Source organism: Anser anser, assembly GCF_964211835.1.
Source record: "Anser anser genome assembly, chromosome: 9".
Taxonomy (NCBI): Eukaryota; Metazoa; Chordata; class Aves; order Anseriformes; family Anatidae; genus Anser; species Anser anser.
Window position 1 is genome coordinate 15,893,383 of NC_139729.1, and position 12,364 is coordinate 15,905,746.

General features: G+C 43.2%; 1 protein-coding gene across 4 annotated transcripts in view; it reads left to right on the forward strand.

The window, feature by feature from the left end:
• Positions 1–12,364, forward strand: part of ACAP2 (ArfGAP with coiled-coil, ankyrin repeat and PH domains 2) — a 65,444-nt gene that overhangs the window by 6,356 nt on the left and 46,724 nt on the right. For all 4 annotated transcript variants that reach the window (XM_083849115.1, XM_083849117.1, XM_083849116.1 and 1 more), the window contains exon 2: positions 10,975–11,032. In XM_083849115.1, coding sequence (XP_083705241.1) covers positions 10,975–11,032 — 58 coding nt within the window. The remainder of the gene's footprint in view (positions 1–10,974; positions 11,033–12,364) is intronic.

The following is a 12,364-nucleotide window of genomic DNA, read 5'->3' on the forward strand; positions in this document are numbered from 1 at the left end:
TTTTTTTTTGGTGGTGAAACAAGTAACAGCAGATGTAGCTGTCAGCAGTGGGAGAGCTTTACGAGGAAATAAAGGTTAGCATGTGGTCTGTGACACTTGTAATATTTCTAGGTCTTTTCCATACCTATCTGTGACAGTATCAATCCTTTTTTTGTTGTTGTTGCCACTCTTCTGTGTGGCTAAAAGGTGAGACCAAGAACATGCCAAACAGTACATACTGTCACTATTGTAAACTGCACAGTTGTAAGCAGTACAACAAAGCAGATCAAAACATTGCCTTGCCTTAGGATCACTTTAGGAAGAGTCCTTGCACATACAGTGGAGTAGTTTCTCAGCCAGACTTCAGACCTAGATCAGTTGTTTTCTTTTGATACACTGCAGTCTACTCTTCTACATGGGTAAAAGTTCTCTTCTGTGGGACAATGTCCTGTGCACGTTTCCAAATTGAGAAGACACAAGAAAATAAGAATTGATGCAAAACAGTCTCAGAGTGTTTTATGAGAGGTTTTGAACAGAGAAAATGCCTGCCAGATAGAAGATGGGCTAACCTGCTAACGTGGCGTGAGTTCTTCTGTGAGCCAGGCTTCCTGTGTGAAGTTCGAATGTCTGGATGCTACAGCTTACAAGCATGGTGCAGCTGAATAATTTTCAGAGTTATTGTCAGTAGTAATGAGTGTCAATAGTAATGAGGGTTTTAAATAGTTGTACGTGGTTTTGCACAGGATGTGTAGTCTAGCAGTCCTTAGAGCATACGAGCAGAGCACTTGATTTCTTCATGAGTGTACAATGTGCAGTCAGTAAGTCGCTAAAAGAGAACCTCCACTGACAATTTGGTGCGCATAAACACAAAGCAGAGCTAGCGATCGGTTTGCACGATGTGATTTTGAAGTTTCTAAACCTCCAAAATTTATTTGTGTTCTAAGCTGGATGTAATACAAAGAGAAACCGGAGAAGCCATATGTAGCGAAATGTATTCCATCTGTCAAAATTAAAAAAGGCTCTGTTCAAGAGGAGTCCAGATTTCCATCTCTCCGAGTGCCAGATGTTGATTTAAGTGGGAACACATGGGTATCAAACACACTAAACGTTTCTGTGCTTTTTAAATATCCTAATTTTCAATTGCTGGTGATCTTGTACCTATTTTAAAAAGACTTGTGTACCACTGTAGATCACGTGGAGGATTCTGGTGCCACGATGTTTGGAAAGGCGCTTTGTGGGCTGAGGTTGGAGTCCATTGTCTCGCTTGGGATGGGGGAAGGTGGGTTTTGGTTCTGCCTGACTTCTGGGCTGCCTCCTGGCTGTGTGTTATCCCTCTTAGACAGGAGGCATGTGGGGAATGTGAGCAGGGAGCTGGGGTTTGGGTTTCTGCCCGGTGGCTTCTCCCCGGGGAGGCGCTGGGGCTCTCGTGCCCCACTCCTGGCTGCAGCAGGGCTGCCTGCTGGGCTCCCTCTGCTTGGCCTCATCCCCCCAGGGCTCCCCTGCCACCAGGGTCCTCTTCAGTGAACGGCAGCGGGAGGGTGAGTGCTGTGTGCTGGGGCATGTGTCTGCTTTGGGTTTTTGTGCAGAGTACGGGGTGGCAGCAGGCAGGCTGCGTTTTGCTGGAGTCGTCTGGTGAACTTTAAGGTGAGGCGTGTGTCGAGTATTGCAGTATCATTGGGTTTTTTGGTACTACACTGTTCTGATAACGCTTTAGGCTTAGGACTACCTAACTAATGGGGTGGGTGAAGAAGAAAAAATAGGGAATTGTTGGTGGAGTCATGCTGGGCCTTGCGGTCTCTGCTGGGGCTAGCACGACAAGACTCACTGGAGCTCCCTGGGGGAACGTTGAAGGTGTTGAAGACTTGCTGAGCTCACCGGGGAATGCCGGCAGTATCGTGTCGTTCCTAGATTGGTAGCATCCATGTACCTTTGAGATCCTATCTCTACAGAGAAGTCAGTAATTAATGAAATAGGCCCCTTCTTAATTTCCTTGAAGAGGAAAAATAGATTTCATCTCATCTGCTGGGTATTCATTGCTCCTTCTATGGGAGCCCATATTGCTGTGCTCCTGTGGTTCTCCATGAAGAGCAATAGCTGTATCCTGGGCGGCTCTTGGTTTGCTTTAGCCCCCTATGGCATGATGAGGAGAGCTGCGCCCTGGGACTGGTGTGGTCTGTGCTATTGTTTGCAGGAGATTGAGGTGAGTAACTCGGGTGTGGATACCCTTATTTGATCAGACAAGGCAGCCTGCTAGAAGAGAACAGAAGTACTGGCCTTGGTGTTGGGGTTACTGGGACAGAAGCTTATTAAGGTGGCTGAGCAATCTCTGCGGTGTCACCGAGGGCGCAACTTAGGGTTGAAGCCTCTAATGTGTAGTTAATAAAGGCTATGTACGCTGCCGTTGGGCTGAGAAGCAGCGTGCCTGCAATTAGCTTTGATAGGTGAATGAAAGCCCAGTGTGTCTAACGTCTCCTGATGACTGAAAGTTGTGGGAGAAAAGATAACTAAATGTACCCAAAGTAAATTCAGACCTCCTCTGGGGCTAGGGGTATGCCTTATGCATTTTGCAGTTTTTGTTTTTATAGTTTTCCACATATTTATTTTTTGAATCGATTGCCCATTGTCAATTGAGGGGGGTGGAAAGGAAACGAGACTGGCTTTTCCACATGTGAAAACAGTAAATTTGAGGAAAACACCACTGTGTTATTTATCTGTATTCTCCTACTCCTAATGCTTGTGCTCTGTGATCTGAGATTGGGTTCATTTGCCTTCTGCAGTGCAAATGCAGAGGTAGAAAGGGCGAACAAAGATTGTTCCCTCTTACCGCGAAGTAACAAAAAGAAAAGGCACAGTAAAACTGTAACTTGCATGTGAAATACAGCTAACGTAGCTGTGTGAGATGTAGGCATGTCCATGCAGCTAACAGCTAAACAAAAGCTCTAAGTTCAGAACTTGTGTATTGCAGCACAGCTGCAGCCTCCCATCTGCCTGTTAAATGGGGTGTTCTGATGTTGTGGAAACACTGCAAAAATGTACATTATTGAAATGGACAAAAAGTAAATACTTTCTGACAACTGTCTTCATGAAGCTGAAACTTCCCTCTGGTTTCAGTAAAGAAGATCCACCTGGTATAAGTAGAAATCAGAAGAGCTAATGCTCCTTACTTCTTCTAATACACTGTAAGCTCTTGTAGAGGCATTGGCCTCTTCTGGTGGTTTGAGCATGCCGGTACTTTTCTGTCTGTAGCAGCTATAAGCTAGCAACTAAGGAAACTGCAAACAGAAAGGGACAGAAATTGCCTTATTCTTCTGAAATCCAAGATAACACAAGACTTGTAGGGAGATTATAGGATATCTCTGTAAATAATGGTTTTTGTTTAACTACAGAGTCCTCTGATCTCCAGTTGCTTCTGCTTTATAGGAGATGTTGTGTACGGATGTTTAAATCTTGCTGTTAGCAATTCTGAGCATACTGATGCTGAGAAACTTGCACCGAGGGGATCTGGTGATATTTACTTCTTCTGTTTTTCAAGCGCTGCTATCCTGCCTTTATATTAGCTCTGCACGGGGGACATAGGGGGTATCTTCCATGAGGGGTTAATTCTTGGGTTATTCCTTTGATTGTTATTACTCATAGCTTCTAAGGAGTCGTGTCAGCTTTTCTTCTGGCATCTGCCTTGGAACTCCAGATCGTGAGTAGTAGTTGCCCGTAGTCAAGGCATCATGAGATGTCCCATCCTTCGCAGTGGGTTGCTTGATGGTTATGGTTCCTCTTCCTTACCTTACTACATATTTGAGTTTGCAGATGTTGAAGTCCCTTGTTCCTTCTGGTGCTTCTGTGTGAGCTCTGGGACAGTTGCTGAGACGTGGAAGCTGAGAGCAGCCCTGTGGTGTTTGCCAGCCTTCAGCAACAAGAAGCTGAACACAGCACCCTCGGTTTCTGCCATCTTTTTTATTGTTGTCTTAGCTTCTTGAGGCTCTGGTCCTGCTTCCTTAGCTGATAGTAAGGCCCCCTAGAAGGCTTTTGACTCCTCGATGTTGGAATTACTAGTCAAAGTTGTTCAGGACAGATATTGTGGTGTGTTGCGTTCTTATCTGGGTTGGCATTGAGCAATGTCATCAGCTCTCTGCGAAGCTTGTGTGGTTGCTACTGCCGTTGTTGTCCCCGTCTTGTTAGCAGCTGTCCATAGTGAGTAAAGAATTTAAGTTGGAAGATGAAGGAAGTACCAAATATTAGGATCTTTGTGGAACAAAAACGTTTCTAATTTCCTACTTAGGCTTACTCTCAGGCTTGCTTGAGCTTTGGGGAAAAATATTAGGCAAAGCTACTGGGAAAACTGTTGGAAATTTCTGGCAAATTACTGCACAAGTACACTCAGAGGGAAAAGCTTGAACTTGGGGCCAGCAGGTAGTACAGATGCCCTTAAGGCTGTTTGATAAGGTAAATGCTGCTGCACTGCTGGGAGTTCAGTGGTAATCAGTTTGACTTTCAGCTGTGTGTACTGGGTGCAACAGAACTTTCCTTTTTGAAGTTTACTTTATCATGTTGGTTATCTTTTGAGCCTTATGTAATCTTGCAGTAAAGAATAAATCAAGAGAAGCATGCATCGTAAAGGGATTTGTCTGCTTTCGTTGCTTGTTGAGTGGAAGACCACGTGAATTACTGAGGATCAACTAAGCTTTCTAGATGAAGGTGATCTTAAAGACCAGTACCTACAAGCAGACTTTCAGTTTAATGATTAAATGAATTCAAAGGATAAATACCCTTCTCTCATTTCTCTCTTTTGTTTTAACAAGACAAGTCTGAGCTGGAAGAAATAGAATAGTTCTAATACTGAGGACTTAATTCTTGTTTTGTTTTTTTGGCTGGGGAAACTTGAAATATATCTGTTGCTTGCTATGAACCTGAGAACTTGGTTTATTGATTTGCCTTTTCCAAAATAAAAATGTTCAGAATCCTTTGGGTACCCTCCTTGAATCCAAAGGAATGATAGGAAATCAATTTCCATGTTTCAATCCACCAAGCTCAGAAAATTCATAGGTGGACTGGATGTCATATTTCTGATTCCAGGCCTGTTCAGGTTGTGAAGCTTTTCCAAGCTATTGATAAAAATGCGTTGTGGTAATGACTGAAGAATTAATAACGTAAAGTGTATCCGTATGACTGAGGAAGTTCATCTCGGCATGTCTTGGAGCATTCATCATCTGTTCCTCGGCGTGGAGGGGCTCCATGCCAGCAGGGAAAAACCTCTGTGGTGCCAAACGAGTGCTTCAATGGGATCTGTGACAGGCTGCAGCAGCATTCATTCTTCAGAGCATATTAATGGTTATGAGACACGCTGTAAGTCATGAAACGCTTCTTGTATGTGCGTAACCTTGCTGTTATCCACAATTATTAGGCCTTGTTGGTCAGTGTGACTTCTGACTCTCTATGAATCACATTTCTTTTTTAGTCGGTGGCTTTCTGATACTATTTTACACGTACCAAATGTATTCCTTGTGAGCATGCTGGTTAAAATAACTCAGGATACCCTTTTTATGTCTAATTATAGTTGAAAGAAATCAAATCAAATACACAGTGGGTGGAGGGAGCAGTTGCCAGGCTGGAGGGTAGGTCTGCTGTTCAGAGGGACAAGCTGGAAGACAGAACTGGTCGAAACCTCATGAATTTCAACCAAGACATGCAAAGACTGAGCGGAGGACCAGCCCCACAGAGCTGTACTGGCTGGCGAGCACCTCAGCATCCTGGTGAACAGAAGCGGACCGTCTGTCGGCAGCAGGCCTGTGTGGTGGTGAAAACCTGCGGAGTACTGGGCTGCACTGGCAAGAGCATAGCTGGCGAGTTGAGGGAAGAGGGAATTGCTCCTCTGCTTGGTAGTCACAAGACTAAGTCAGGAGTACTATGACCAATTTTGGGCCCTGACAGTGCAGGAAGGATATTGCAAAAATGAAACGCCCAGCCTACGGCAGCTGTACTGGATTGTGTGGTGTGAAAGGAGGGGATGAGAGCCGTGCCCTTCTGAAGGCTGAGACGGCTCCTGGAGGAGCTCATCGTTGTCCTCAGTTACCTGGCGGGAGGTTTTGGGGCTTAGGTGATAGATCTAGGTGCGGGGTTTTATTTTTAGGTGCACGTTGGAAAGAGATGACAATTGAAAGTTGTAGCAGTGCGGGTGATGTGCGCTGTAGGTTAAGCATGGGAACGGGTTGCCCAGAAAGCCTGAGCTACTTCCATCCTCCATTCTCATCCGAAGTGGAGAGCACCAGGCCTACTGGTTATAGAGCACTTACAGCTTGTTTTGGGTGGAGCAGCAGCGTCCAGTATCTCCCTTCTTAATGTCTTTTGCCATAGCTGTGTGTTACAGACCCTTGTAACTGAGATGTGTGTTGGACCTGTTTGTTTGTTTTGAAGAGGGAACTTTTCAACTTGTCTGTAGGGTGTCTTGAAATTCTCTGGCTTTGAAGTATCTGTTATTGTAAGACACAGTGACTTAGTCCTATTTCCTTCAGTCATTAAGAATGCAGAATGCAGTCACCACTAGGAGTGGTTCATAAACACCTCCACTGCTGATTTTGTTCTGGTTTGATAAGTGGGACTGGGAGTCGTCATCTCCGTGACCTTTTCATCTGAATCTTGGTGGACGGTGCAGATCTGGGCAGCACGGGTTGAAACCTGTCTGGTACCATATAAAGCTGTAACATGAGGGCTTGGTAATTCTGATAGTTTGATTTTTACACTGTTCTGTCCACAACAGTGGGATGCACAGATAGCTTGCAGGTAATCTCCAATAGTGTCTGTATTGGGTTTGTATTTAAAAGCTAAAATAATGGGTTGCTTTTACTTATCCGGTTATGAACCAGCTTTATCCAGCTTGGGCCCTTTCAGTTGGTGAGCTGTACGTATTTTTGCAACTGCTTCTCAGTTTTCCTAATGTCCTTAATGTTTAAAGTGAAATGCATTTGAAGAGGACAAAAGGGAGTTAATCACGGTTCCGTTTACTTGTTGGTACATGTTCAATGTTCTTTCTCTGTCCAAGGCTGAATTGTTCTGCTTTGGCAGTGCGACATGCTTAAGCTGCTTTATTTGCTCTTCTGACATACAGCTGGTCTCAGGCAACTATACTACAGGAAATAACTTTTTTTTTTTGAAGTGTAGTAATACTTGAATATGTTCTCAAATACTCTGATTTAGGTATTGATAATTTGTGGCTAGTATTACATGTCAATTTTATGCTATTAAACTGTGGCGAATGTTAGTTGAAAGGGTATGTCATCTGCAATGCAATCAGTTGTTCATTAAGGGGCGATTCCATAGAGAATATTTGCAGGTAGGAGATCTGTGTCTTTCCAAGGTTTGAAGACAACATTTTATCAGTAATGTTGTTGAAATTGTAAAGGTGAGAATCTGCTGTTCTCACTGTACATACACAAATGTGTGAAGGTTTTCAGAAATCCCAGTCTGAAGAGCACTTGGTTTTGTGTAACTGTTTCCGCTCTTCTGCAAGTGTACTGAGGATATGAATCTCAAGATTTAGGCTTTCAGGTTTCCTTAATGAAAATGAAAGCAAAACAAAAACTATGGGAAAATACTAATAGGTTGTTCTCTTTATTAACGTGATACTGGGGTATGTTAATTCTAGAACTAGTAATTAGTCATCCACTGCACCTTTTGACTTCTCCAATTTGTTGCCTTTGTTCAGCATCTAATTTACGGCGAGTACTGACTCCAGCCTCCTCACTGCCAGGAATGCAGTATAAAAACGCGAGGTAGAACAAGTGGATGAGACGGGTGAGTGGAAGACACGAGGCTGGAGGTGAAGTTTGAAGAACAGCCATCTTAAAAACATTGGCCACTGTCATCTCCTACACTGTAGGGCTACATGGGGTAATGCAGGCCAAGCAGGCACTTGTCTGTGACCACAGACTGCTTAGCCTTGTGGTCAGCACTGTGTAGTGGTCAAATATTGACCAAGATGTTTGCGTAGCATCTGTCTGGCTGTGTTTTGCGAGGGGGAGAATGGAGGAGAGGGTGACAGCGGCCGAGAGAAACACATTCCTGGGAGTCCTCATTGTGGAGCATGGAGAAAATGAGAGAAGGCCCGCTTACAGAAGTTGTCCTCCGCCCCTCGGCAGCTGTTCTGGCTTTGTGCTTCGCTATGCGCTGTTTGAGCATCTTGGGAAGGCACAGATGTTTGACTTTGATTCATGTACTGAGGCAGATTGGAAGGGTTGATCCTCACTCCTGATGCCAGAGCCTTTTGGCTGAGGTTACCCTGACGCAAACCCCAGTCCCAGCTCCCGCTTCATGAAGAAGCAACATTCCTGGGACATGTCACATTTGGCACTCGGTCCTCAGTGCTGTTTTATGACCATTTCCTGTGTTTAGAGCTGGAGATTTTGTCTTGGCCGCGGGCGTGCGTTTTAATCATGACAATTTTCCATGAACTTTAGTTCCTGAGACAGATGTTCTAGAAAAATGTACCTTTGTATCCTATGGCTTCATGAAGTATTACGTTAAGAAAAAAATAATAACCTTAACACAGCAGAGCTCGGGTCAGCTGTTCTTAATGTGTTCCCTAACCCAGTGTGAAGTTAATTTCTCTGCGTAGATGGGTGCTGTCATGTTAATAGGTTATCAGGTTCGTGTGTCTGCTCGCTGATGGTCCGAGGGCACCCTGACCCATCGCCTGTACGCTCACAAGATAGCGTTGGTTAGATACTGTGCCCATGAAGGGAACTTTATTCATTCTGATGTGACAGAAGCAATGAAAGCTGCCATTTTGGTGCAGAGAAATAGGGACTGGGATGGGTTTGGCCGTACGCAGCGTGGGGCCCGGTGGTGGTGGCAGCCGGGCCTGCAGCCAGCCCAGCGGAGGGGCTGCGTGCTCCCTTCGCCCGTCCTGTCTGTCTCTGCTTTGCTTCACGCTTCTTTTTTGACCTGCCATCCTCTTTTCAGTCTTCTGAGGTCCTGTCGTGGCTTTTATTTCAGTTTAGCTTATTCTCTCTTACAGTTTCCGCTCCCTGGTGAGTACAACTGTGATTATTGAGCAGATGTGTTGCCTTCATGCTGCCCGCTCCAGCTGCCTTTATCTTCCCTCTTAATCTTAAATCTCTCGCAGCCTTTTTAGCTCATTAAGTTCTGTGGAGCTAGGACTCTTTGCTAGTTAAATACACCAAAAAAAAACCTCTTATCTGATCTTCCTGCAATTCTGTAAACAAGCTACTTAATCATGCTTTTCTTTTAATGCCAAAGAAACAAACAAAATTGTTTGCACTGTGACTGTAAGCAAACTAATACAATATAGCAGTCTAAATATTGAGATGTTTATCCTTTCCTTCCTTTGCACCCCCCAGTTATTTCAGAAACAAGATTTAAATCTGTAGACTTAAATGAAAGTTAATCATTTATGGAAGAAAAAGAAAAAAGTAAGAGAAATTGACTTTGTCTGAAATCCTCTGTGGTGTGAAGTCAGAGAACAGGCAGGAGCCAAGATGTAGCTGTATGGGAATGTGCTTAGATATAAAACCCAGGATGTAGCTGTGGGAATGCCTTTAGATACAGGACTGGAATGTAACTACGTATTGGTGAAACTCAGAAAAAGCTGGGAATGTCATGCCTGGTGTTTCAGCACTGCAGGCAACTGGCAGTGTTTTTCAGAGCTGTTCTTGTAAAAACTGCTTTTCCTGTGTTTGGGGCCTGATCCAGGCTTTTTTATTTTTTTTGTTCTTGGCTTGAACTCATGTGAACTAGAACGGAATTAGCAAGAGACAGTAAAGCTGTGGTTCTGTGTACTCTCTCCTTGGTGGTAAAGTTGGCTCAAGAAATTCCTGCTCCAAATTGTAGTTCCCTGCTGGTCTCACTTTTTCCAAGAAGAGGGTGGTGTGTTTTTTTTGCTGGGACTGAAACGTGAAATCTCTGATCTGATTTTTCCAAAAAGCATTGCAGAAAACTTCCTATTAATTCTTATTTTCCCCGAGGCAGACTGCTGTTGGTGAATAGTGTGGCTCCGCGAGCAGTTAGGCTGGAGGAGTTGAAAGAATGAGGTGCCCCGTGATGGAAGCAAGGGATGGGAACACAGCTCTTCTACCAACCTTTTTGTAACGGGAAATCACAGCCTCAGTCTATAGGTTTTCGTAGTGTAGCGTTTGTTGCTAGAAATGGGTACGTTCAAATTCTCAAGGCGATAGCCTGATGAAACTTATGTTGATGAACTCTGAACAAAGTGCCTTCCTTTCTCAATCTCCTGTTTTTTTTTTTTGTTGTTGTTGGTTTTTTTTTTCCAGGTAGCAATAAGCAGGGAAGGGGGCATCAAAGGAAACATCAGCCCTCTAGCTGAAAGAGTTACTCTAAAGAGTGTGTTTTATGAAGGCAACTTTTACTGGCATGTGAATTTTAACTGGCCCAAAAGATGGAGCCAGTCTAGACTAGAGGCAAATGATTTAACTAAGGGTGCATTTTGAGCTTTTTTGCAAGTCACTTGAGTCATGGCAAATGCTGTATTTTTTGATAGTCTTACTGTGAGGCAGTTTATTCAATGGCCATAGTTTTACAGGAAGAGCGAGGAGAGGACTGACTCTCTGAGCCAGGAGCGTCAGCAAAAAAAATTACAGTTTTACTCAGACTCTTAATTTCTTTCCTTGGTTATTGCCTCCAAACAAATAGGTTACTGTCTGTACAGTGATAGAGGAAACATATTTAAATGTGGCAGTCATAAAGGTATAATACTATTTTATCTCAAATCCTTATTACTAAGCCTAATTACTAGAAAAAAATACAGACAAACCTTAGTAATGTGATTTTTTTCCCTTTTTTTTTTCCTGTCAATTTTTTCCGCAGTTTTTGTAGTTACTTTAAATCTGTGCTAATTTAAATAGCTGCAATTTAGGTGAAACTGCAGTGGCAATAAATGAGTTAAATGAATGTGTCCCTGCCCCTTCCCCTGAGTCCCAGAGTGTTCTGGTATAAAGTTTTTACAGGGAAACGTTTTTATCCATGCAGGGCAGCTCTAGAAGAAGTAGAAGGAGATGTGACAGAACTGGAACTGAAACTTGACAAGGTAAGCTTTTTAATTCAACGAAGTCTGCTTTGGAAAAAATCTAACAAGGTGTGTGTTTGGGTTGGTGTAACTCAAGTTCACAGCTGGGAGGTGGCTGTTGGAGAGGGGATGCACCTGGGTCCACCCAGAGACCCCAGCCTGTGTATGCAGCATGAGCCAGCGTGGCCATGGCCACATCTGGATAGTGTTTGTTGTAGAAATCCCAAGTCAATGCTTTGTCTCTGGCAGTCTGCAGGCGCAGTTACAGCATGATAGGGGTGTGTGTATATAAACATGTATCCATCCTTCAGTCTGGAGGGCTTAACTACTGGTAAGATTTCTCCTGTTTTTTGTCATGCTTTGTGCATATATAAAATAGATGTTCCGTGTAGCATCTTTCCAGGGCATTGCAATTCATTTGTCACTTTCTCTAACCAGTAGTATTTGGAGGCTTTTCTTCTTAGCATTTTGCGTGTGGCTTGTTTTTGTTTTACATCTCCAGAAACTCTCCTTTCCTGTCTCTGTATTTTATGCTAAATACCTAAAATTATTTGTTGCTTGTGTTATAATGTGGCAGACAGATGTCACTTGTTGACCTCCTTTGCCGTGTTTTGAATGTGGACCTTTGCTTCGGCAGCTGTGAGTTGGCTGCACAGAGGCAAAGTCAGTGTCAAGTGTAATTTTAAGTGGGAAGACTTTTTCCTTGTTTCTTTGTAATAAGTAGTGTAACCATTTGCTCTTTCAAAATTTTTTTTCAAAGGGCTGAATGTGAATGTTGGTGACACTGATGGCTAAGATACGTTGTTACTGTAGGAGTGATTAATCTGTTTTTTGAGACTGAATATGTAAGCACTTAAAGGATATGAACATCTGTCTTCAAAGTCTGTTTCTCACTGGGCTAAAAGGATCATTTGGGGGCATAAGGGGAAGAATTCTCAAATTCCTTAAAGGGCCTTGACCCTCACTGCCAAACTTACTGCAGAAGGCCAGTGCCAAAAATGCCGTCTTATCATGTAAAATCCATTTAATCTTTACCCTGAGTAAAATTTAATTTAAATTAAAAAAATAATAATAATCTTTAAAAAAAAATCTTAAAAAAAAAATCTTTAAAAAATTTAATCTTTACGAAGAGTACAGTGCCCTAGTACTCTTAAAAGCAAAAACACCTCAAACCTTTTTTGCTCTTCTGTACTTCTGAGCTAGTACACAAGGTAAGTATTTAAGCAGTGTAATTGTAATATGAAGTAAGTGGCTTTAGATTAAAGTATTATATTAGATCAGACTTCTTGTGTGTGAGCTGAAATAACTATGGCCCAAGGGTAATGATTTGTCTAGGCTTGGATGGCAACTTCT